At 32.7% G+C, this 27,500-nt stretch overlaps 1 protein-coding gene across 1 annotated transcript; it reads left to right on the forward strand.

Annotated features, from left to right (window-relative positions):
- Positions 1-3,480: 3,480 nt before the first annotated feature.
- Positions 3,481-4,470, forward strand: LOC133197838 (uncharacterized). The gene has a single exon (XM_061334027.1). It carries the CDS (start codon positions 3,481-3,483, stop codon positions 4,468-4,470), a length of 990 nt encoding a protein of 329 aa, XP_061190011.1.
- The last annotated feature ends 23,030 nt before the right edge of the window (positions 4,471-27,500 follow it).

Below are 27,500 nucleotides of genomic sequence, written 5' to 3' on the forward strand. Positions count from 1 at the left end.
AAAAAAAAAAAAGAATAATAATCTTAACCATCAGAATCAGTAGAAGGTCTTCCGTTGGAACGGAAGACCTTAATAATCTTAACCATCAGAATCAGTAGAAGGTCTTCCGCCTGGAGCGGAAGACCTTAATAATCTTAACCATCAGAATCAGTAGAAGGTCTTCCGCCTGGAGTGGAAGACCTTAATAATAATAATAGGGAAAAAGAAACCGAACGAAAACAATAAGTTTAATTCACTGATAGCAATGCACTTGTCAATGTGACGTCATATCGTAAAAATTGACGCAGTTTGTATGCAGTTAGAGGCGGATCAAGTAATCTTTGATACAATGAAAAATGTATTTTGCAATTAAATAAAATATTATTTGCAGATATATAAAAGGCCATTAGCATGGATGAAATGTCTTTTTTATGATTTTATTCATATACTTCCCGTACATTCCTTAGACAAGCGATAATGCCGTTTATTTGTATGCAGATTCATTGAAGGGTAAAAGAAGGGTCGTAATAAATCGATATATTGCAAGGGCATACCCTCAATGAATTATGACAAGCTTTTACACATAAACTCAAGAAGTATGAAGATATTTGAAAAGTGCTGCGAACCTGAAGAAATCTTGCAAATGAATTAATTATGTCTATACTTAATGTACTTGACCAGCAAAATATTCAACACACGGTCTAAAAGTGTAATTTTAGCAATTAGTCGAATCTATATAGGTTCGGAGCACTTTTCACAAACTACAAAGATTGTTGAAAATAACTATAAATTAAACTTAGATTTTTAACTTGGTTATGCCCTTGTAATATTGGTATACTTATAGATGACCTCAATACGGCAGATATATTTGCTAAAATCACGTGACTACCACATCACGTGACAAGTCTAAATAAGAAATCTAATAGTCCTCAACATGCAGTTTTTAACCACATAACATTAATTTATCCGATAATGGTAAAGTCCTAAAAAGAATCGCCCATCCTTGTAAAGAAAATATTTTCTATCTAAAAAATTCACCGATATTCCCATTTGGCACCTTAACTGTACTGCGCAGCGAGATAAGATAATTCACGGAAATGTGGATAGGAAGTGACTAGCACGTGGAGACATGTTAAACAGAAAAAAGTTGTGTTGCGTTTCAGTTTTCAACACTGTATAATTTATGTAGGAATGTACTCCAGTTTCTCTTTAATTCATTCAAACTTCAATAAGTATTCTTTATGGTATTATTTATTGCATTTATTCATTAAAATTTCTTTCTGGACAAGCAGACTTGCATGGGAACTGAACTATATTTTTGGCGTCAGATTAGCATAATAGGTACATGTACCAACATGATTAATCTGACAAATCAGCTGAATGCGTTGAATTGCCTTATGGGTTACTAAAGATATTACTGGAATTTTACTCTTAGAAAAAAACAAATTTACAGGCAATCGAAAAGGCACAATTAACATGTTTTCCATGCATTTCGATCGTAGATAAATAAACAACATGTCCATTTTTATTCTAGTATTTAACAATTACAAACAATTCATTTGTTAAATAAACTTGAAATTCTAGGTTTCTCAAAGCCATACTGTAAACTAATTTGCGTCTGTATTCCTTTATTGTACTATCGGTGAATACAATTGTCCGGTGGAAACACGTGTTCACGAGTATTATAATGTAAAAAATACCTTTGTTGTCCATTTAAATGCCCAAGAGATGCTGTTCATTTTCTTTATCATTGAAGCGCTTAACGTGGCATAGACTACATTTTATTATGTACATTTTCTAAATAACAATGACGTATCAATAAATGTCCGTGACATCTTTCTTAGTTTCTAATCTTTGTATATTTTTTTTCATAATTTAACAATTTTTTCCAATTGGATTTTACAATCCATTTAACACTCTTCAATATTGGGTCGCAGATTGACGTGAACCACGTGTTCGAAGAAATATGTAAACATGTAGTTGTCCAGTAAACCTTGCTCTTCATTGGTCAATTGTTCGTGGTATGATCCGCTGTGCGCAATGATAACAATAGCTATAAAAGGTAAACAAAGCATAAGGTTGGTGATTATAGAAGATATGACACATTTTTTTCTATAAGCGTATTGGGTGATTTTGGAAAAATTGTCGCCGTAAATCAGAGAAGCGAATATTCACCCCACCCCCTTTCCTTTTTAAAATCATGAAAACTTTTCAGAAGGTCTGGAAACAAAAATCTTTCATAGGACATTTTTTTTTTAAAGAAACAGACTATAGCAATTTCCTGTTTACTACCAATTTTATTCATGAAACCGGATCTACCTATAACCTTTGAATGGGTCAAACTACAACCACGTGTCTTGAATTTTAATCACTATAACATTATTAGGGGTGTCATAATAAAGATATGATTTTTATGCGTGAAAATTGTAAGTCTTCAGTACATTGATTTTGTGAGGTGACAAAAATTTTACACAGATTGGACATACGAAAGAAAGTAACTCTGCTCCTTAATTTTAGAGCATAGACTGATTGTGTATTCGCTGATGCCTCAAAAAAGTGATCCTCCGACAATATTTTCTTCCTTTATGAAGGTAAGACATTACTCGAGTGACATCAGATGTACGACATTAAAAATATATATAATTATCCTTCAAAGAGATAGAATAATTATTGTAACAATGCAGTTTTTACGAGCTTGCATTAGAAGCAGTGAAGTGTATGTTTGACCGCATGTCTTATGTTTTGATGCTAACTGCATATACATTACTAAATGTTTTGTTCGACCTGTATTATTGATAGTGTTTTCATGTACTGCTACGTGTATTCAATTAATTTTCTAAAATAAAGATTTCTACTGTTTTGAATACAAACAATTGATTTTTTTTTTCTCGAGAAATGGCTTTGAGTGACTTTTTTTTTCAAAGTGAGTGTTGATTAATCAATCCAAGTGGATACTTTTTCTATAAGTTATAGGAAGGAAGAAAAAAAACCGTGAAGTCCTAATATTTAAAAATGTCTAATTTTTAAGAAAAATTAAAAAGTCGTATCTGTGGTACCTAAAACGTTCATTCTGTGTTATGTTTTGTATTTTTCATAGGGAATACATTGTAAATGTGGAGTAGAGGAATAATTCATGGAACAAATCAAATTAAAGAAGATTATTGGGCCAGGAGCGTAATTTTTATAGGGGGTGTTCCCGTGAAATTTTCTTATACTATTCCTGCAAAAATCAAAAGTCATGATTTCTTTATTATGACGTCTTCACAGTTAATCAAATCTTTTTTCATGTACGGCAACATCACTAAAGTCTGAGCTTAGGCCGGTCATGATTTTCTGAGCTCCGGCTTCGGATAAAAAAAAAGGCTATATATCTTCCAATATATCTTCCAGTATGTGTGTGTAATGTGTGTGTAGTGTTTGCTTTTCCTGGAGTTGGTTTTGAGGATTGTTGAAATCTGATTTTTTAGCCCGTGTGTGCTTATATTTTGTACATTAACAGACATGAATAGAAATAGGAGTCGCAGTGAGCAGAAATCACTCGTAGAGGGACACATTTTCTCTGTACCGAGTATTACAGGTAACCCATTCACACCTGAGTTGGTCAGTGCTGTGCATTTACTCCCCAGTCTTCAAGCTAGCCTAGGGGAAATAACGGACTCACTTAGGACGATCAGAAATATTACCGAGGAAATAAGCGTTATCAAGAAAGACTTGTGGGAAGAAGACGGGTTCGATCATAGAACCAAATTGATAGCCCAGCAGCAGGTAGATGGAGAGGATGAGCTTCATCAGCTGAGACAAGAGAACATATCGCTCAGAGAAGACGTCAACATGTTGAAATCCATAGTGATTAATCTGGAGAGAACAGTAATTAAAAATCAGAATGAAATCATTGATCTCAAATCGAGATTAATGAAACAAAATATTTTGATTCATAATCTCCCTGAAGAAGATGGCGAAAATCTATTTGTTAAAAACCCAGAACTTATCAAGACGCATTTTAAAGTAGATACATCTTTCGCAAATATTCACAGAAACGGTCCAAAAATACAAGGGAAGCCAAGAACCATCACTGGGCGACTCAACAAATTTACGGATAAGGACTTGATCCTGCAGGCACAGAGGGAGAACAAAAATCAACGTACAGAACAAGCAGAGGAAATCGACCAGAATTCTTCCTTGCAACACAATTCAACATTCTTCATCACGCCACAAACTCCAATTGAATTGTCAGAAAATCGAAAGAAACTATTAGAATTAAACAACAAATACTGGAAAGCTAACGTTAAGATACGCATTGTGGGAGAGAAACTTGTATTCCCAAATGGAAGTATACATAGAGATAAAGTACAGAAACCAAAAGCAGAACAAATCCTAGGAATGGATCAAGCAGAAAGAGAGGCGCTTAAGAAGATTAAAGTGACGGAGTTGGAAAAAAATGAAGGAGGGAACATCTTTCGAGGGATGGGGGGTAACAACGGAGTGCTATAACCAAGTGCGCGACATGTACAAGAAAGCATTCTGTGATCAACCCCATGCCAAAGCTGATCACAACATACTTGTTTACAGATTTCGAGATTCAAGCGGACAGACTCACGAGGGATACAACGATGATGATGAGTTCGGCGCAGGGCGTAGATTAGTCAAAATAATGCAGAACTTACAAGTCACAAATATGACGGTTGTTATATCGCGCTTTCAAGCGAAGCACATCGGCGGTCGTCGATTTGAAATTCTGGAAAATCTTCTGACTGACGTGGTTCTTCGAAACACAAGTCATTGAGTGTGTATATGATCTGCATATAGACTCTGTATTTTCTTATTAAATTAAACTGTAATCAGTTAAATCGCTTCAAATCATGTAGTACTGCGAGCATGTATATATGTAAATGTTGTTTGCTTACATAATTAACTATTCAGAATTTTCAACCACAAACTCATATCTTATGGAGTTACACTTTATTGGTTGTTATTTTACTTTGATGTGAGATAATTATGTAACACCCCCCCCCCTTCGATGTTTTAAAACATTATTCATAGAATAGTTCATTGTGAAGCAGTTATATTAACGGTACGCTGCATTATTCATACTCTTTTTTCACTGACAAAATAGACATTCTTTATTATGCTCTGTCAAATGCTTGTAATGCGTTATCTTTTGAACTATCGGATTTTTTTTCCGGATAATGTAACCCCTCTTGAACAGGTCTTTATCTTTTACAACACAAAAGTAAACTTCCGATTTAGACTAAGAAAGGAAGACTATAGCTTTTTTTGGGTCTTCTGTCACCTCTTCAAGATATGTTCTTTGTTACCTTTTGTAAATATTTTCACTTTCATTTTTTGTTCCTTTTCTCATGATACCTGGCTATGCAACACAATGTATTAGTTTGTCACACAGTTGTAGCATTGCAGTAACATCACATGTAGAATATTTTTTTTTCAATTTTGATGTCGTTTGAATTATCGTGTATTTCACTTAATGTTAGAGGGCTCGGCTCAAAAATTAAAAGACTTGATATTTTTACGCGGCAAAAAAATTCCTGTAAGAATAGTTTTATATATTTACAAGAAACACATTCAGTCTTAGAAAATGAAAGTCAGTGGTCAAAGGATTGGGGTTCTGATATAGAATTCAGTCATGGTGAATTAAATAGTAGGGGAGTAGCTATTCTATCCTCCCATAATATAGATTATGTTATTAAAGACAAAAGACAAGATAATGAAGGTAGAATTTTACGCAGGTAGGTTAAGGCTTCCCGTAGAATATGACAGTGCACTCTGTGCCTTCACATCTCTGAACTACCAAAATATGATGTCATAATGGAAAATGACGTCAGGTCACTGCAAACTTGAGGTGTTATGACGGGGAGAGTGTCATGAACTTTACACCTTATGTCAAACTGCATGTAAAATGCTAGATACATGTAGCTATTGCAAAATTCACGGGTCGTTAAAGGTTTTTTTTAAGTCTTATATGTCCGAATATTTTAAAAATACACCGCTTACCTACCCTTGATTGAAATTCATCATGTTCAAAATGCTTATGAAAAATATACTTTTGAAACGTACTCTGTTTTATACCCGTGGTTGGAGGTAGAATTTATTTTGTGTGTATAAAAGAGTCTGGCGCAGGTGATTAATGAGGATTAATCTGAGAATTTTTGTGGAAATCTGTAAAAAGAGGTTGTTCTCTAACTGAATCTTGCTTGGGAAAAATGTATGTTGGCTTTGTTTTAATACAGATTACGATATTGTGTGGAAAATACCCTCAAATTTTTAGGTAAGTTGAATTTCTCAGGAAATATTTTGTACCCAAGGAATACTATGACTTTTCCCAAGCACATTTCGGATACACAAGGATACGATGAGTTTATTTATATCACAAAATGTTAATAATTATTGTGTTAAACAGCTGCGCCGAAGCGATTTATATGAAACACTTCAAAAAATTATAAATGACCGTCACGTGATCAACAAAGTCATGTGATACCATAACAAATATGCTAATATATAGCCGAGGAAACTCTTTATATAAATTGGAAGTAGTAAAGTTCAATACTTATAAATTAAAACTAAAACCGACCTCGCAATGGCATATTGTGTTTTGAGCGCATTTTAAAGCTTCGGGAAGCCTTCACATAGCTGCGTACAAACCAATTTTATCTTAACAAATATTTATGCTCTAACAAAGGATAAGCCAAACTGCCAGGTGGAGTTCTTTAATTTGTTATTGACTTACATACATGTAGAACCACATAGCTATGAAAATCTTATCTTTGGGGGAGACTTTAATATTACTTTAAATCCACTACAAGATAAAAAAGGCGGTACTACGGAAGGAAAACTATAGAGACAATATTCTAGCTGCTTTAGAAGATCTTAATTTAACTGATATATGGAAAGAACAAAACCCAGATAAAAATTATTACACATATTCATGTAAAAACCTTTAATTTTATCAAGAATAGATTTTTTTATATATAATTCCTTGTTTTCTCTCTCTCCTCATGCAAAGTCAAATATAAAACCTGCTATTAAAACAGATCATAGTGTCATATCTTTAACACTTAAAGGGGAAGTCCATCATAATAGAGGCCCTGGGTTTTGGAGATTTAATTCATCATTATTAGGAGATGAGGAATTTGTGAGGAAAACAAAAGAACTCATCAATTGTTTAAAAGAGAAGTATATAGGTTTAGATGACCACCAGTTAAAATGGTACACAGTTAAATGTGAACTTAGAGGATTTATTGTTAAATATTCAAAATTAAAAGCAAGAAAAAGTAGACAGGAAGAAGAAACACTGTTAAAATGAATTAGATAAACAAAATGAAATACTATCAGCTGATCAATCTGAAGAAAATATGACTTTATCAAATGAAATAAAAGAAAAACTAAATGCATTAACAGACTTAAAAACAAGGGGTATAATATTGAGATCTCAAGCAAAATGGTGTGAAGAGGGAGAAAAATCTACAAAATACTTTTTGTCTTTAGAAAAAAGAAATTACAGAAATAAGTGTATAAATAAGTTGGTAGTTAATGACAAAATTATATGTGATAAAAATGAAATCCTCAAGTTAGAAGAAAGTTTCTTTGAAAATCTCTACTCAACTAATTTAGAAAAAAACAATTATCAAAAACATATTAGTTATTTTGTGGACTGTGAAAATATTCCAAAACTTACTAAAGAAGATTCTGCAACATGTGAAGGTTTAATTAGTAAAGAGGAATGTGAAAATATCTTAACAGAATTTTGATTATAAAATATTAGCAAAAGTTCTTGCAAGAAGAATTAAAAAACTTCTACCTTATATAGTCGATACTGATCAAACAGGTTACATATAGATATATAGGAGAAAATATAAGAACTATTGCAGATCTTATTGATTACACAAGTTCCTGGACTTAATTTATTAGTCGATTTTGAAAATGCTTTTGATACAGTTGAATGGATATATTTAGATAAAGTATTAGAAACTTTTGGATTCTGTACAGGGTTACGGCAATGGGTACATATCCTATACTTAGGCATTACAAGTTGTTTGATTAATAATAGGTATTCCTCCTCTTTTTTTGAGATTTCGCGAGGCGTTAGACAAGGATGTCCTTTATCACCTTATCTATTTATCTTATGTGTTGAATTAATGGCTATTGCAATAAGATCAAATAAAAGTATTCACGGTATAAGAATTAGTGAAACAGATTTTAAAATCAGTCAGTTATACTAGCAGATGACACGACTTGTTTCTTAAGTGATGAAAAATCAGGATTTGAAGTATTGAGAATCATCCGAAATTTTAAATATTGCTCTGGTTTAAAGATTAATCTAAATAAAACAGAAGCCATATGGATTGGTAGTTGTAGGAATTTTCCTCCAGGAAGTTTACCAGTGAAATGGTCCAATGGTTTATTTTTTACACTTGGAATCTGGTTTAGTGTACATGGGGAATATGACTGTTAAGTTAAAAATTTCAATTCCAAATTAGATGACATTAAAGCAACTCTCAACCTCTGGAAAATGAGGCACCTATCTCTGATAGGAAGGTACAAGTACTTATAACAAACCTCTGAATTACTGTTTACTGCTAGCAAAATACTATGTTTATAAGATTAGAAATGCACAAGAGAGTTGTGAATGTAATTTGAATTTTACTGTTTTTAGAAAAATGCTAAGGGAAAAACTATATATCAAAAAATTTTTATATTGTAGTAAGAGAAAATTAGAAGATTTTTACAATGAATGGCAAAAATTATTAGAGAATTTGGAAAACTGATTTAAAGTATTTTTATACATGATTAAGCCCAAAAACATATTCAATTATTAGGCTTTTTTATTATATAAGATAATGTTAAGTAATATTTATTATATATTCTTTCTGCAATGTTACATGTTTGTATTTTATCTAAATTTGTAAAATGTAAGAGCCAATAAAAAAAACAACAAAAAAAACATCACTACATATCAGATTACTAGATTGGAGTGATTATATAATATAACTATAATGGACCTCAGTTAACGGCATATATGTGGTTATAAGACGCCTGTCAAGTGATACTGACCTCAGAAAAAGAAAGTTGTATTGGCCTCGTAAGCCTTAAAGCTGAACACGACTCGTAAAAAGAATGTGTCCGCCATATTCGATTGGACTCGAGCTGTATCTGAGGGCCCCTATATATAGAGCCGCTCACTTGGTCACTGTTCAGTGTAATCAATCGTCTCCGGTGTAGACGGACGTATGCTATACAGCACTTGGTAGCGAGAAAAATAACTGTGCTTCTTCTAATGCAGGAGAGTAAGATACCAAAGACACTTACAACAGTTGCACAGGTCAATGCAGTATAAAAACAAACACAAATATACGTAACTGCAATAAAATGTAAACAAAGGGAATGCAAGATAACCAGCACGAACACGGGTCGCCATTCCACGCCGATACCCGTGACAATAAAGCAGTCAGGTGTAACGAATGCGAAGAGTATACCCTGGTGCTAATATCTAAGATAGTAATATCGAAAATGGCGTATGTCTATTTACGAGTCGTGTTCAGCTTTTAAATTAATAACCAGACATTTACCTACAATGAAGTCAATCATTATATAACAGGTTTCTTGAATGGGGGTTCAGAGGTAGGTCTGAGAGGGTTTCCAACTTTTTAGAGACGGAATATCTTTTTTAAATTTATAAATGGGAACAATTTTGGTGGATTTGAAATTATAATACTTAGTATTTGCTTTTAAGGGGTGGACTATTGCACTTTAAGCATCCCTGCCGACGGCATTGTATAATATCACTTGATTTTTTTTCATACTTTACATTATATGTAGCTGAAAAGACATCACGTGATATGTGTCCGTATCTGCCCAGTTCTGTAGGCTTATTTCTTCATTTCTTTAACATTCAAAATTGTCTTCAATACACGGTCAAAGCAGAGTTATCGTTCTTTTGTAACACTAAGTACAACCAAAGTTTTTTTTTTTAATTAACTGGCAACGTACTTCGGTAATAATCAACACCCATTCTGGAAACTTTTTCATTCTTTACTAAAATGTAAAAAAAAAGGACTGTACCTTACCACTGCACGAAACACTCACAAAAGAATACTACGTACATTTAGCAAAAAACCTGAAATCATAATAGGCACTGTACTGAAGTGATGAAACATATAGCGAGGAGAAACAATTTTGCAAACCATTGACACCTGAATGTATAATTATATCATCGGTGGGGTAAATTTGCTTGTCTTCGCCACGCTAGGAATAAAATTTACTAACCAGCTGTCATCCCGTACCTGGTCACTACAAAACTATGTTACTAATATTACTTGCTAGATGTCGTTTTCGCATAATTTTCAGAATTTAAAGTGGACATAAATTTAAAATGCTATAGCATTTTTTTGCGTCGGTGATAAATGCATAGTGAATTGCAAGGACAACTTAAGAGAACGATGAAAAACCAAAATATCTACCAAAACAACATATGATTACATATTTTGGTGACACAAAGAAGGTTTATGATTTTTTTTAGGACAAATATTCAAATTTCAAGGCTCCAATCTAAAGATACATTACTTGCATCTCTATTTTATAAAACCTCGGGTATGACTTTAAAAAGTGTTAAGAAGAATAATGACCCGCATGGATAAAATTCATGGAGGTCATTTTTCGACGATTTGGAATGGCCCCAAGCCGTAGAAAACTTTTTTTCATTATAGATAAAGAACCTTAGGGATCAGTTTTCTACATGTGCAACCTACAATTATTTATAGATTAACAACCTTTGAAAAATGGCTCTAATCCCAAAAGATAGATACAAAGTTTAAAATATTTGATTGATGCCAAGGTTTAGATCTCAACGTTTGATTTTCTTGCGTTTTTTGGGCGATCATCGGACGAACACGAAATTAAAATGTAATAATCATGAAACAGCAATACGCGTGTTTTTAAATATTAATTATACCTATTGCGTTCCCAGTACACAATACAAAACACAAAAAAGATAATCATAGCGAATACATGCATTAGTTGAAACTGTTATTATGTTGTCCAGACCGTATTCAAATTGACATCGTAGCTGTCATCGTTAGACGTATTATTTGTCCGAGCATTTTCTCGGAGATGACTAACAATTTTAATGATTTTTTTTTCAGAAAGGACGACTAGCAACTATAGATATGCATTGAATATTTTGATTTTTCTATGACCACCGTTGCCATGGAAACAAATAAAATGTGACAAATTTTGTCGCAGATGGCTTAGACAATCTCCATGAAATTTCACAGAAAAAATTACAACCAGCACTAGTTGTCTTATTTATATTTAAAATTTTGAAATGGAGATCATTGCCAAGGGCAAAAGTTGGATACTCTTTTTTCACACAACGAACGAGTTTACCAAAAGTATGTTCGTTTTTTTCTTCCAGGAGATAGAAAATCTATGTCACGTGATCATTGTGTATAGACGCCGTATGGAACGCCATGCTCTATTTCTTACAAATGCTTCATATATTGATAGAGTACTTATTTTAGACTTTTATGGCCACTTAACAACTGTATAGGGCAAAGGGGATGACTTCCGAATCAACTTTCCACCGCCAAGATCTTCCATGTATTTATGTAGTAATATTCCAGCATCGCCTGCATATCATGTAACTTTATGTCTTCTAACTAATTCGATATGCTAGAGTATGCCCTTAGTAGGAAGAACTTTAAAGTTGCATAATGAGTCAAAACCATGTGTTTCTTTTAAGAAAATTGTATCACAAAAAAAAGATTTCTGTGAAATATAAATATAGCGAAGTTTTGACAACTCAACTGCACTGTAAAGCAAGAAAAAAACTGCAAAATATAAGTGCCGGAAAAACAAATGTTCTATCTATCGCTTTGTTTTTATCGTCAATGTGAACAATGTCAAGGTCACGCGTCCTTTATTTTTAGCGTGAAAGTTGTAAACAACATTGAATTGGGGCAAGCATAAGGAATAAGTTATGATCATCTTTTTTGAAGATTGTATCAAAATTCTCAGTCATCCGACATTTATATCTATGAAATTGAAACCATGGTAAATTCTTCAACTTTTCAGCGCATGCGTACAATAAAGAGGAAGAAGTGAAGCAATATTTTTGTGATGGGTTATACAGAGATTTTTTTTTACTTTTATTTTTCTCCATTAAATTAGATTTTTTAGGTTCTGATACCTGTAATTTTCTGAAACCTAATATCTTCAAGAACTGAACAAAATTTGTATGTATCATGCAAAAATTCTACTGTTGTCAATTTTCCCGTTTGTCCGTCACAGTGTCTCTTTAAAAGAGAGACGGGTTACGGACATATAATTTGATGTTAATGTCCTTTCTGCTGTCTCAATCAACATTCAGCATTTCCAAAATTCACCGGTCATTATAATATCATTATTTGAAAATACATTATTTGAGTTTAAAATCTTGATAACTTTAACAAATTTTAGGGGGGGGGGGACAAAACTTGAAGGCCATAACTTTTATAGATACGGAATATAATGCAATAATAAGGCACCGTTAAAGCCCAGAAATATAAAAAAAAATATTCGAACGAATTAAATTTTGTTCTGAGAAAAAAGCATAATAGACATGACAAGTTATTTGTTAGGATACAAAAGATATTTGTGTTGAGAAATGTGTTCTTCCTTTGGACGATTAAATATATACATGTACTCATAGGTTAGAAGAAAGAAGATTAAATTATTTTTGTTCGGAATTGTTTCTACGAACTGGGTATTTGATGAGGCAACTTAGCGCATTACATATTTGTTCGAACATATTTCATTTATGTTTAATACAGATATACCGCGGTAATTAAACATTTATTGGGTCAAGTAAAAAAAAGCTGAATTCCAAATCATGTTAATTAGATAAAGATAACGTGTAATATAAATCAAACGCGACAATGGCTGATCAGCTGTTCACATTAATCTTACTGACCACCAAGTCAATTCACTTTATTACGTAAGACATACATCTTATTGTATACAATATAAATTTATAACATATAAACAGTAAGGCATAGCGCAGGGTTTTTTTTTTAACAGCATAATAATTATACAATCAGTTTAATGGTGGAGAATGTACAAACCATTTTATTTAATTTGTTTATAAGACAGTGAGATATCCATTACGTAAGTTAAAAGCATGGTACAGAAACTTTCCAAAATTACAAAGGTCCTAACATTGTGTGCACATATCAACTCTATGAATTTGAACATAGATGTTTTTTTCCCAGTAAATTTTTTAAATACATTTTACTCGTAAATCCCTACATCGTGAACATTTTAAAACAAAATGGAATTCGTCTTCAATTTCACATCTACATAATTCGCATATTCGATTTTCGCGTAATATATTTTTATGGCGTCCACTTTCTATAGCTAAATTATGTGATGACAGTCTTATCTTGCTAATTTGCTTTTTATAAATGGAAGGACTAATTTTTACCAAATAATATTGCAGTGTGAGGTGGTCAATAATATTCTTAAATAACATACATCTAGATAAACTATTGATATCTGCAAGGAGATTCTGTACATAGGTGTCAATATTTTTTTTTGCTTTATAATCAAGAAATGGTTGTTTGACAAATTCTTTCTTGTTCAGTCCACGTGTATCCTAATCCAATTTCGAATAATTTATCATTGGTTATTCAATTTCCTTTAACATTTTCTCATAACATGATCTCAAAATACAATTCTTACTTTGTAATATTTTAAACCAAAATTTGAAAATCCGGAATTGCCGTACAGTCTTCATAGGCAGTCTGCCTGTTTCAAAATATATCATGGCCTTGTTTGTGTTTTTTTCTAACATATAAAACATTCTTAATGAATTCCATATGTATATTTTAAATATAACATGCATTGTGGTTTCCCCAAACTTCACAGCCATAGTTTAGTATTTATGCTACTGACATATGTATCAAAAAGTGAGAACATAGTTTCAGTATTTAAACTCAATAGACTAACCTTAGATTGTAGACAAAACATTGCTTTTCTTCCTTGACATGTCAACTGTTTTTTAGTTACGTTAAAATTTCCATTGTAGTTCAATAAAACGCCGAGATACATAAATTTATCTACAACTTCTATTTGCTCATTATGTATATGCCACTTTTCATTATCATGAACCTTTTTCTTATTTCTAAAAACAATTTTAGTTTTCTCAACATAAATGGTCAGATCCCATTTCGAGGCGTATTCATACAAAGTATTTAACATTTGTTGCAGATCTTGTACAGATTCCGCAAAACAGACCATGTCATCTGCATACATCAAAGTAAAAAGATTCAGTTCTTGAAGTTCAAGAGGAACATTACCATTTTTATGAACCCAGTTTCAAAATCATTTACATACAATGAAAAAAGGATAGGGGACAAAACTTCTCCATGTAAGAGACCAAGAGAATTTTCAAAAACCTCTGATAGCATTCTTGCCGATTTCACACAGGATTTCATATTCTCGTACGTAGCGCGTATAACATTTAGTAATTTCCCTTTAATTCCGTACATACTTAGTTTTTTCCTAAGCTTCAAGCGTTCTACTGTGTCAAATGCTTTTTTAAAAACTATAAAGCAACAATATAATCGTTTTTTCTTACGTAAAGACATGCTGATAATTGTCGACAAACTAAAAATTGCTTCGGCAGTGCCCACCCTTGGTTGAAACCCGAATTGAGCATCTGTAATATCATTAACCTTAGTCCATTCGACGAGTCTATTATTTAGAATCGTAGTAAAAAGTTTGCAAAAACAACTAATTAAGCTGATGCCTCTATAACTATTTGGATCTAACCTATCACCTTTTTTTCAATACAGGAACAATTACCGACTTGGCCCACATATGGGGGAAAATGCCTGATGACAAAATTCTATGAAACAAATTATGTACAAAAGGGAGAAGACATTGTTTAAACTCAATAAAGTATTCATTAATCAACAAGTCTGTTCCATGAGATTTATCTTTTTTAAGTTTAGATATGGCGTCCAGTATTTCTTTTTCGGATATTTCGCAGTCAAGTTCTTCAAACACAGTCATATTGTCACCGTTCACAGTCTCATTCGTCGTCGCGTTTTGGTTTGATGCCAGGTCCTTGAAGTGTTCATAAAATATTTTCGGATCAACATTCGCTTGATGTGGTTTTCTTTTTTGGATATAATTATAAAAAAAAATTGGATTTTGTCTACGAATATTGTCGAGCATATTTCCCTCCGCACGTAAATATTGTCGTTTAAGCTTTGCAGCAAGGGTTTTGTATTCTTTCTTCGACTGGAGTAGGTTATTATGTGTAGCGATACTTTTGTTTCGATTGAATATTCTAAGATTATATCTATATTTATTGTATTTTCCTTTCAGTTCTGAGGTTACGCAAGGTTTCTCTACAGGCGTTCTGCTTGAGTAGTCTATTTTACGCTGTGTTGATTGTGAATGGTGTTCGATTTCAAAGAAATGCTGCATAGCTTTTGTTAGCTCTGATGTAAATAGGTCAATGGACGAATCAATGGACTCCTGAGTCTCACATTCCGGCTTTTCAGTGGCTGACATGTGTATCATAATTTAAAAATAAGACAGCTTGTGCATCATTCTGGATTCCACTCAAACGATTTTGATAAGTTAAAACTGTCGTCAGAGGTGGTTTCACTTATTTCACTAACTACAGGAGAGGTGGAGAGATGTAGGTGTAACGGTGCATGATCGGAATAAGTGGTAAAATTTAATACTTGGAATTTTTCGATAAAGCAGAAGATATCTGGTGTAGAAAGACAGTAGTCTACAACACTTAACCCCCTGGATCCCATGAATGTAAAATCCCTGTCCACATTACTTTTATGCCGACCATTTAGTATCCTCATCCTATATGATTTGCACATTGCCAATAGTTTCCAACCATTGTCATTTATACTTTTACACTTTACTTTTTCAACCGTAATGGCAAATCGTAGTCCATCTCAAAACCAATAGTTCCAGTATGACTCAGATTATTCTTATTAAGAACATCATCAATTATAAAGTCTTCCCTAGATGAAGTCCGTGCATTCGTATCTCCTAATATCATAACTTTTCCTTTGCTCTGATATGAAGTTATTTGTGTTTCCAGATCATTGAATAGGTCACAGTCATAAAGGCGATAAAATGAAGAATTGCTAGGTGGTATATATACACATCCTTCGTACAAATCTTTGTCTATATTTCTTAGAAGACGGTGTATTTTTAACCATACAATAGTATCATGCTGGTTTTTTTTTTTTTACAACAAATATATAATTGTGAAATGTTTTACGAATCAGTATTACAATTCCACCGCCTTGGGGGTTTCTGCTTTTCTGTCTTGGGAAAACATAAGAATCAAAATTTTCGACATGCACATCAATATCTTTTTGAAGCCAACATTCAGTTAAAAGAATAACATCATAAGACAGTAAGAAGTTTTGAAAACTTAATTCTTTCATTTTAGTAGCAGAACCACCATTGATATTCCAACAGATGAAGTTCAATACTTCAGTCCAAACTGTTTTTGTATGTTTGCCATTCTCCTGAAAACCCTATCCTTCTGTAACCTCATCATCCCTTGTGCTTGCAACCTGATTTTGTCGATATGAGGTTAGATGTGAAACCTTATAAGTTTGAATTGTAAGCAAGAGAAAACCAGCTCAATCTGTTTACTTAAGGGATCACTGTCTAGTTAGTAGAATATGCCAGGGCACCAATGATAGCTGGAAACGGGGAATAATTTGCATAACGGGCGAAGCCCGTTATGCATAAATTATCCCACGTTTCCAACTATCGTTGATGTCCCTGGCATATTCTACTAACTAGACAGTGATTCCTTATATTTCCATTCATTGTGAACTAAAATTGTAAATTTAGATTTTAAAAATGTAGACTAATATATTTAAATTAGACGAGGCCTCCCATGTCAATTTCAATAGTCCCCGGCCACTGACGTCAAACAGAAAGACAGCGAGATTTACATGCATATTTGGCCTCCTTAGCGTCAGACACAAAGACAGACGCACGAGATTTACATGCATATTAGGCCACCTTAGCTCCTGACCAATTGCTTGGCGAAATTTACATATCGGTAGAAGGATCAAGAAATCAACTCAACTAACTTTTAAAGAGTTATCACAAAGAACAAAATAGAAATGGAAATGTATGGTAAACTAACCTGTTAAAATCGACGATAGCGAGGGAGACGCGGCGAAGACGAAGAAACGCGCCTTCTCAATACAATGGAACTATTTTTTTTTTTCATTTAATAATCTTAATCAAATTATAATATGAAAAAACGACTGATTAAGGGTTGCAATCAGAAGGGGGCCGGGGAATTAGAATAATGCCTGTCTTTGTAAAGGTAAAATCAATCTTTATCAATGTAAATATCTAAAATTAGAACCAATTCATATTTTAGTGGTAAATGAAAAGCAGGTAAAAAAAGCACTTTTCGTAATTATACTGCATTTGTCGTTGATGTCTTCGTTTAAAGTGGGCAGATTTTCAATTCTCTCTCTCTGAATTGTCGTTTGACGACAAAGCAATATTGCGCCGAAATCCGGTTGAAATATTCATATCTTTCAACTCTACATTCCTTTTAAAATCTGTTTACAACAACTTAATCTTATTCAGTATTTTAATGAACAAGGTCATAGTTAATATTATTCATACAATTATTGATTTTAAGGGCTTGTAACAGTTCCTTTCAAGTACACTTTGTAATTCGGTAATGATGAATTTTTTCTTTTTCTTTTTTCTTTTTTTATTTTTTTTTTAAAGATTAATATGTACGTTTCTTTTAGCAGGTTTATACAGAATCAAATATTGAGACATTTTTGAGAATATTGTTTTTATTTAGCTTATTACCAGATTTGAAAAATCTTATTGTATTAAAAAAAAACCAATTTCTTTCTAATGAAAATTATGTCCGTATTTTTTTTACTATTAAATAAATCGAGTTAAAGACTCCACATTGTTAATTAAAATGTGCTCAAACTTCTTTAAGAATGTTTAACTTTAACAAAATTTGATCTGTGATCTTACTTATGAGATTATACAGTTATTGACTGATTAAGAGGGCAACAAAAGATTTGTTGGACCTGAAGGTGAAAATTTTGCCCAAGGCCGCAGGCCAAGGACAACATTTTTACCTACAGGTCCTACAAATCATATGTTGCCCGAATCTGTTCTGTTATACCCTTCACTTAACACTAAAATTGAAACCTAACTTTTTTTTATTTGTAATAATTATGTAGAAAGATATCTATAAGGGTATAACAATTGTTTTTTTTTTTTTCATTCGTTTCCAAGTATGGTCTATTAACATCTACATCACTTGAATGACTTCAAGTGGTTGAAAATTAGATTTTTAACACCATTTATTTCGATAGAGGTCGATAAAACACGGCATGAAGTATGTAATCCAAATTGTGATTTAAATAATAATATACACTTTCATGTTCCAATTGACACATATAAATATAAAACGTTTCAATTCGCATATTTGTTTGACTTTTCCATAGGCTAATTTTGCACTATAAATTGAAAATACGTGTACAAAACTCTGCTAATACAGCCATTGATCTCCTTTTTCCCCTTTAAGAAGACGTGAGAAGAAACATTTTGCTTAGCAGAATCTTGTTTATTGTTCTTACGGGAGCTTTGTAAAAATGATCAATATCAGGTTCTTTGAAACCTGGGTAACCATTCATCACAATGTCAAAAATTGCTTTTCGAATGACAGATTTGTCAACGACATAGTTACGTATTCTTTATGATAAAACAACACCAGGATATACTTTAATATGCCGGAACGGCAGAAATTAAAACTATAAGAGCTTCTGAGATAAACGAATATATCTTGACCAAACTTCGCATATGCGATACTATTCATAAATTATGCCTATGTAGAAAGAGCTAAGCCCACGAAGGGTCAAAAAGGGCTTCATCTAAAACTTTAATGAAACCTTGATAACAGATAGTGTAGATGTCAAGCTTTATGGAACTGTTTTTCTTTTCTTGATGCCTATTTCAATTTTTCTTAAAGAGAGTTTGCAGTATGGCATTGTTTTACTAGGAAATTGCGAAGGAACGTTATAATTTGTATAACGTGACGTAACGTCACAGGGCAATAAAAATTATCATGTAATTGTAAAATCATAAATGAATACGTTCTATTTCCATTAGTGAACTCTTAAAAATTAGAGGCGCGTTTGGTCGTCTGAATGGGACAGCATGGCAATGCGGATAATACAAAACATGCCAATCTCAGTCCAATTTTAAATGTTAAATGTATTTGTCATTCCAATTAAAGTATAGAAGAACTAAAAGACATATGAAAGAGAGCGAGAACCCTAAATTTATCATCCATTAATAAAAATACGACATTTCCGAGGCATGTGTATTGTATTTAGATGTACCATACGATAGATAGATACATACGATCAACAAAAGATATAAATTGATTTCGTTGTCATTCCTACTCTTGATGTATATAAAGTCCACAACAAAATATTTCATTTGCATTTTCTTAGGATTTGTTCATCGACATTCAACATATTGTTTACATGTTTATGTTACGTTTGTCCCAGAAATCCCGCGAGATTTGTACATTTTCCGACTTTTTCACAAAAGAGCGCACTAAGAAGTATAACTCTTCCATAGTGGAAATAGAACGTATTGACCACCAGGTAGGACATTATCAGTTTAATAATAAAATACAAAGTACATGACAAGTTATATTTTTTGCGATCCTAACTATGCAAGGCCCGTAGCAATGTTTTTGAAAGTAAGTGGGAGGTGGGGGAGGGCAGCCTCTAAAAAAATTAACATGCAGAAACCATAAAGGGCACCCACAGGGGCCGATAACATACTATGTGTGATTTTACATACTCACTTAATATACCAAAAGGAATACTATTAATTCTTTCTTTATATATTTAGATATATAGTGAAAACAAAAAATCAAATATAATTTCCGGCCCCTGTGACTGCAGCTACTCAAAAAATCCTATTTCGTTGGGGGGGGGGGAGGGGGGCATCTTCTAAATTTGCCAGTGTTCGACCTTTTTTTAGCAATAGGCAGCATTTTAGTAAAAAATCACATATCCAACTAGGCAAAAAACTATTGTTAGAAAAGGAGAACACCCCCCCCCCCCCCCCCGTTACGGACAACTATAAAATAAGATAACGTGATTTATTTCAAAATTACAAATCGTCTACGAGAGTGCGCCAGCACCCCTTAATAAAGTACATTATTCATCTGTTTAAAGTTATTTAGCTAACCCTTCTTTGAACAATGACTTCTAGAATATTCAAATATCCACCAAACCGATGCTCATTTTAAAAAAGACTCTGGTTGAATTCAATTTGTATGAAATTTTGATTGCTAAAAGATGTTCCTGTAAGCAGTTTTGACGAAATCTTCGCTTTATTTTTTATTATTATAATGCACTTCCTGCATATTGCAAGAAAATAGTCTCTGTCATTTCTACTGCATGAAACACATTGTCAACAGATACGATTTAATCAATTACCATTTAGCCATCATTTTCAACATGTTCTTTCTAAATATTCGCGTACATAAATCTGGGACGTGATAATCATTATCAGGGTTCAGAAATTAACAATGTAAAAAAAAAAAAAAAAAAAATAAAAAAATAAAATAAAAGATCGCTGAAAGTTTCCAGACATTCTAAGTGCATTAATTTTTCAAAAAACTACAAATTCATGATAGTGGACTGTTATGATAAAGACATTACTGAGTTTACTAGCCTAGGGAACATCACACCTGTGAGTATGATGAGTGTATTCTTCAACTTGAAAAATCATTATCTTGTAATAAGCCAACAGTTTTACATTGCCCAAATGTCTCTCTTTGCGTGTAAAGAGGCCTTTACTAATGAGGACAATAGTGGCAACCTCAAGCTTGTATATAAATACGTGACGTACATAAACAAATGTGATGAAAACAAAGTTAGACATGCCCATGCATCTTATTGGCAGACAAAGGCTTAAGCTTTTAATAAAAAAAAATCAACGACTGAATCTGAAATTATAGCTTTTAATTTAACTGCAAATGACTGATAAAAGAAAGAGGGAGTAAAAGGTGAGGGCAACCCCCCGCTCTGAGACAATATATTTCTCAATTTCAAAAATTCCCGGAAAAAATAAATATTTTTCTAAAATTATGTTGTTGATAATGTCATTTGATTCATTTATCGTATCACTTGGCTTATTAATTGATAATCGTTTTTAAAGTTGACAGTAATGCATATTTAGCAAAAAATGACTATATTGGAGCTCTAAAAATGATATTTTTAAAAAATATGAATGAGTCAATTCTCCATTCTTCATTAATGTTTAAAAGATAGAAAAGTAAATGTAAAATCTATTATACATTTCAAGAAATGGAGTCTGAACCAATTCAATATGAAAATCGAATATCTATGAAAAAATGTTCACCAAATTCGTTTATCTAAAGCACACTGACATACATCGATGACAAGAAGCCCTCGTAGCGTAGTGCATGGTTAACGTGTTCCATATCAATAAGAGATTTAAAAAAAAAAGCGTTTAGTCATATACCTAACCTTGAGCTTTGGAGAGAAGTCGAATCCTGTGTGAAGCTAGTTTTTTTTCCACATACCTTAAAAACAGAAATGAAAAATAAAATTATTTATCAATAAGTTATTTAATAAAATAAAGGAAGCAACTATATATAAGATGATACTGACAATGAAATTTTCGAAAAATATCTTTTCATGAACTTTTGAAATTGATTTTTCTTTTCTCAAAGCGGGGATTGTCCTAGCCTTGGATTCCTCCATTCTAAAACCAAATAAAGCAGTGAGTATAATTGTGCCCCCCCCCAAATATTTAAACATTAAACCATGAATTTGATGGAAAGTGTACAGAAAACAAGATATGTATTTCATCAAAGTCTAGAAGTAGTGCAGTACTAATCAACTTCATTTTATTTCTCATATGACAGCTAAATACGTATATTCCCTTCTCCAATAAACAAATAATGCCCCCCCCCCCCCCATTATAATACCAAAACTGTAGAGGAACAAATGGAATGCATTATCTACACGTAAATGGGAATCAATGAAAAATCTTCATAATTAAGAAAAATAAACTAATTTAATTAAGACAGTGAGAGACTAGATATTAAACTTATTACTTAAATAGGGAAACTTTAATATTATTATTGTAATACAAATATCATTTCTGCTTGAACTTTCAGTAAGGCGTGACAATCTCGGCGATACGTAATTAACGTCTCTCAAATGGTGACATAGATTCTCATTTGGTTAAGAAATTAATAACATTAGCAACTTTAGATTGTTGTTAACAAACAATGAGATGACATAAGCCACACCTCTTTACTGTAAGAAACCATGTATTTGGTTCCTTGCGTCACTCGTTGACGTCTGAACCATTTTTATTCCATGTGTATTTCACCCATGAATGAAAAGCTGTGAAAATTTCAGTATTGATGAGCTAATCTGGCAACCAATGAGAATCTACGTCACTATTTGAGAGACGCTAATTATGTATAGCCGAGAATATCAAGCTTTACTGAAAGTTCAAGCAGAAATGATATTTGTACTAAGTATTTTTAAACTAATTAATACTGAGGAAGAGTGCATTTAAAAAAAAAAAAAAAAAAAAAAAAAAAAAAAAAAAAAAAAAACTTTACGTCAGGCCTGTTGTATCGCACGAGGGAGAGGACGGGAGCTCTTAAAGTGACTTTAGTTAGTAGTTTTAAGTGTAAAACATATTTGAAGGTCAGTGTATCCGAACTAGGGTGTTTTATGTCCAATTTATGCCATTTTACTTTAAAAGATAGAAATAATGATTAATTGCGGCTTTACCCCTTGAACAATAGTGTACCTTTACCTTTTTTCCCTGCTAGTCAAGAAATAATTTTTGTGGGGTCGTGGCTGCACCCCCCTCCCCCAATGTTTCTTCCTACGACCTTTATAGCTATACTAATGCCTGAAAAAAAGAGGATTTCCATTCTTTGACGAATTTCTCCTAATCTAAAGTATTAAATGGAAAAAAAAAAAGAATTATTACTTTATTTCTTTTTAAGTACTTTTTAAAATGTCGTTTATGGTATTTAGTGTGTAACGTGTGCCGAATACACAAATCTATTTTTGGCTCCCGATGACACACAACAACACACCAGTCAAAACTAATTAGAACTTTAACAAATTTAATAGTAAAAACAAGTAATCAATACTAAATAAGCACACACAATTACTGTTACACACAAATTGACAAAATAAACAATTTGCGGACAGAATTTACTCAGCTGTTAATCAAAAGGGAAGTCCTCCAGCTCCGTGGTCATCGATCGCTATGTACACGGCAATACCCCCACGGTTAGCCCAAGCCCAAGCCGAATTACGAAGTATGAAAACATCCACCATTCCTGTGCCGAATGTCTAAAGTCTCTTGAATCTCCTGTCTCGCAGACGATCGCGTGCTGGTGTTCCTCAGCTTCCGGAAATCACACAAAAGGTAACGAGTGACGTCACACATAACAAAAATAACAACTACAGCTGACGCAATATCTATTAATAATATTAGAGTATCGTAACAAGTGAAACCTTTACTTTCACTTCTCCCCTGCTGTAGATCGATGGTAGTTGGTATAGGCCGATATATCATGGTACATGTATACAAACATGGTTTATGCAAAGGTCATGATTTTAATTTAGGATGAAGATGTAGAATTTTACTTATTGTAATTATTTCATTTTGTCGATTTTAATGATCAATGCCAAACAAAAACAATAGCGAACATGAAGTATACACCCAGTGTATGTACACAACTTCAAAATTAATGGTTTTCGGAAAAGTAATCTTGCTCTTATTTGGAAGTTTTTAAAAATGCATTCATTTCTTTTGGTCTTACATGATACAGATCTTTTATACGCATAACTTCAAAGGAAGGTTCTAATTCACAGAAGACGCTTGTTTACCTCTAGTGTGGGATTCAACTAACTACAGTAAATCCTGATTCCCCAAATAAAAAAAATATAGTGGACATATACATCAACTAAAGTGTAAGTAAACAACTTAAAAATCGTAGTATGATAATTTATATGAAAAATGTTTAATTGTTTAACAAAATCTATAATCATATCAACTACAAGGACTTTTGCCCTTGGGCAAAAGGGTTGAAAATGAGGAAATTCGGATTTTTGTAGATGTTCTTTTTAAGGTATTAGTACACATCTGCCCCCAATTTTTTGTTAATCAAAAACAGAAACTTTTTGATGTTATTTTTAAACTGAACTATAAATAAATTTGGGGCAGGCCTTTGTTCTATATAAAATTTGATCATTTCATCCCAAAAATGTGATAAATTTAAGCAAATTCCTGTATCTCATGTAGTTTGGAGCTGTTGATCTCAGGTATACAAATACAGAACTTCAAGATTTTTTTCCACTTTGATAAACTACAATACCTAAACTATCTTTTAAGCAAAAAATAATTAGCCGAAACTTCAGTTTCATTTTGACCATTTTATAGGGCATATTTTGACCCTTCGTGGGCTTAGCTCTTTATGTATTAACCATTCAGAAAACAATTCTAATTTTTTTTAAATAATTTTTTTGCATAATACTCTACTAACTTGACAGTATATATTAAATACCTTGAACAATGCATTTTTTGATCATTTACTTCAGTCCGTCATTCCATTAAAAGGATTTCTGTTAAGTTCAGAGAAATTACCTTTGAAGATATGTAAAACACTGATGTTCACGAACGGAGTTATTTCCAACAAAAGATAGTGGTTACGTCAATTGTACTGTGTTTAAATTAAAAAGTTTGCAGTTAAGAAAGTTTTTCGATCTGATACTCATTGTGTTGCTATCACCATCATATTTGGAAAGATATAATGTACTCTTTGTAGTTTAACTAAATCCTAAATTCATTGCAAATTTGTGGACAATAAGGCTTTATATGAATTCTACATTCAACAAAATATCCATATTATTTTTCAAGTGATTAAGGATGGGTGACATTGGTGTTGTGGATATATTTTCTGTCTTAATCATTCTTCTGAAATTAAAGTTACCTGAAGGCAAAGGATTAAGTCTTAAAGGACTGCCCCTTACTAAAAAGAAAATTTTTTATTCCCTTGTAATGCTAGCGTTCAATGAAGAAGAAAATAAGACATCGTGTGGATTGCAGGAATTTCCAGACTTCATACGTCACCTTATCCTGAAAAATTGTTTTAGTGTTCGGATTGTTATAAGCGTCTTTTTATATGCAATTCAATTAGCAGTCACTTTGAAAGTTGAAGTATCAGTTTCAACAAGTTTGGAATTGGCTATTAACATATTCATCGGTGTAGCACTAGGATATTGCTTTTTCCTTGCAATGTATCTGATTTTTGTTTTAAAAGTCGAGCTCAAAAAACATTGTCCACACCAAAAGAATTCTACTCCATCTCCAAAGACAAATCAAGTTTCACCTGCGATTACCTCAACAGCAAATGCTAAAGAAACTAAACACTCTGAAAACTGCTACCAAGTGAATAATAAGCTATCCGTTACCGCTCACTATTTCCTCGTTATTGGTTACAAAACATTAGACATTGTAATCGACTCGTTATTTTTAACTTTATCTATTGTTAACCTATTTGAAACTGAACAATTAGATACAACTGAGTGGTACTATGTGCTGTTAGTTTTATCTATTATTGAAATTTTTCTTGATGCGCTTGAATTTGTAAAAACGATTGCACTCCTTATAATGCATTGGATTAAATAATGTTAGTTAAATTAAGATATAAAAAAACCTTAAAATGACTATGTTGATCTATGCATGGCGACAACCATTTATTATGCCCCCGTAATCGAAGATTCGGGGGCATATAGTTTTTGCCCTGTCCGTCCGTCCGTCTGTCTAGCTGTCTGTTTGTCCACAAAAACTTTAACCTTGCCCATAACTTTTGATTGGTTGAAGCTATGGCTTTCATATTTCACATGTGTATTCCTTGTGACAAGATCCTTTTTGGGTACGATCATATTTGACCTTTTGACCTTGGAGTTTGACCCACTTTTGCAGACTTTTTTGAGACTTTAACCTTGGTCATAACTTTTCAACAATTAATAAAAGCTTGGGCTTTCAAACTTCACATGTGTATTTCTTATGACTAGTCCTTTCTTTGGATACCAACATTTTTGACCTTATGACCTTCACCTTGGAGTTTGACCTACTGTTAAAAAAAACTTTAACCCTGGCCATAACTTTTAACTACTTTTTGCTAGGTCTTTCTTACTTCACATGTGTACTTCAAGTGACAAGACTTTTTTTTGGATACCAACAACTTTGACCTTTTGACCTTGACCTTGAAGTTTTACCTACTTCAATTTTGAAAAATTTTAACCTTGGCATTAACTTTTGAACAGTTAGTGTTAGAGCTTTCATACTTCACGTATGTATTTCTTGTAACAAGACCTTTCTATGGATACCATCAGCTTTGACCCTTTGACCTTGACTTTGTAGTTTGACCTACTTATGAAAAACTTTAACCTTGTTTTTTGAACAGTTTGTGTTAGGTCTTTCATACTTCACATATGCCTTCCTTGTGATAAGACCTTCCTTTAGATACCATTGACTTTGACCCTTTGAACTTGACCTTGGAGTTTGACCTACTTTTAGAAAAACCTCAATCTTGGTCATAACTTTTGAACAGTTGGTGTTAGGGCTTTCATACTTCGCATGTATATTCCTGGTGACAAGCCCTTCCTTTGGATACCAACAATTTTGGTATTGACCATGACCTTGGAGTTAGACCTATTTTTAAAAAAAATAAACCTTGGCCATTACATTTGAAAGTTTGGTTCTAGGCCTTTCTTATTTCACGATCATGTGTATCACTTGTGACAAGATCTTCCCTTGAGCCCCATTTGACCTTGACCTTGCCGTTTTACTTACTTTGAAAAAAAAACTTTAACCTTCGCCATAACTTTTCAATGGTTTATACTAAGGCTTTCATATTTCACAGGTATATTCCTCGAGACAATACCTTTCTTTGGGTTTGACTTGAATTTTAGAATCTTTACCCGTCGCTATAAGCTGTCATACGGGGGCATCAGTGCTTCACAAACACATCTTGTTTTTAAAATGCAATTGTTATAAAGAACACTTATAAGAACTGATAAGGGGCCTAAGAGCTGATACATTTCTTTATGATAGTATTTATGCATAAGGTGTGTATACATTCTATCTTTGATACAGAACATGAAATCTGACTAAAACGGCTCATTTTTTTTTTAATGAAACTCAAATATTAATGCCGCCTCAAAACCAATCAAGTGTGATATTGTGATTAAGCATTTATACATTTATATTTTTCGCATTCTGTTTTATTTCTGCATCAGGTACTCGCCTATTGTTTGTAAATAGGTTATGTTCCTAAGTTGTCAACTTTTTTACTGTGGAATTGAAGGAAATTTGATCTAATAAAAAAG

Source organism: Saccostrea echinata, unplaced genomic scaffold, assembly GCF_033153115.1.
Source record: "Saccostrea echinata isolate AGI-Se365-2 ecotype Australia unplaced genomic scaffold, CSIRO_AGI_Sech_v1 ptg000032l, whole genome shotgun sequence".
NCBI lineage: Eukaryota > Metazoa > Mollusca > Bivalvia > Ostreida > Ostreidae > Saccostrea > Saccostrea echinata.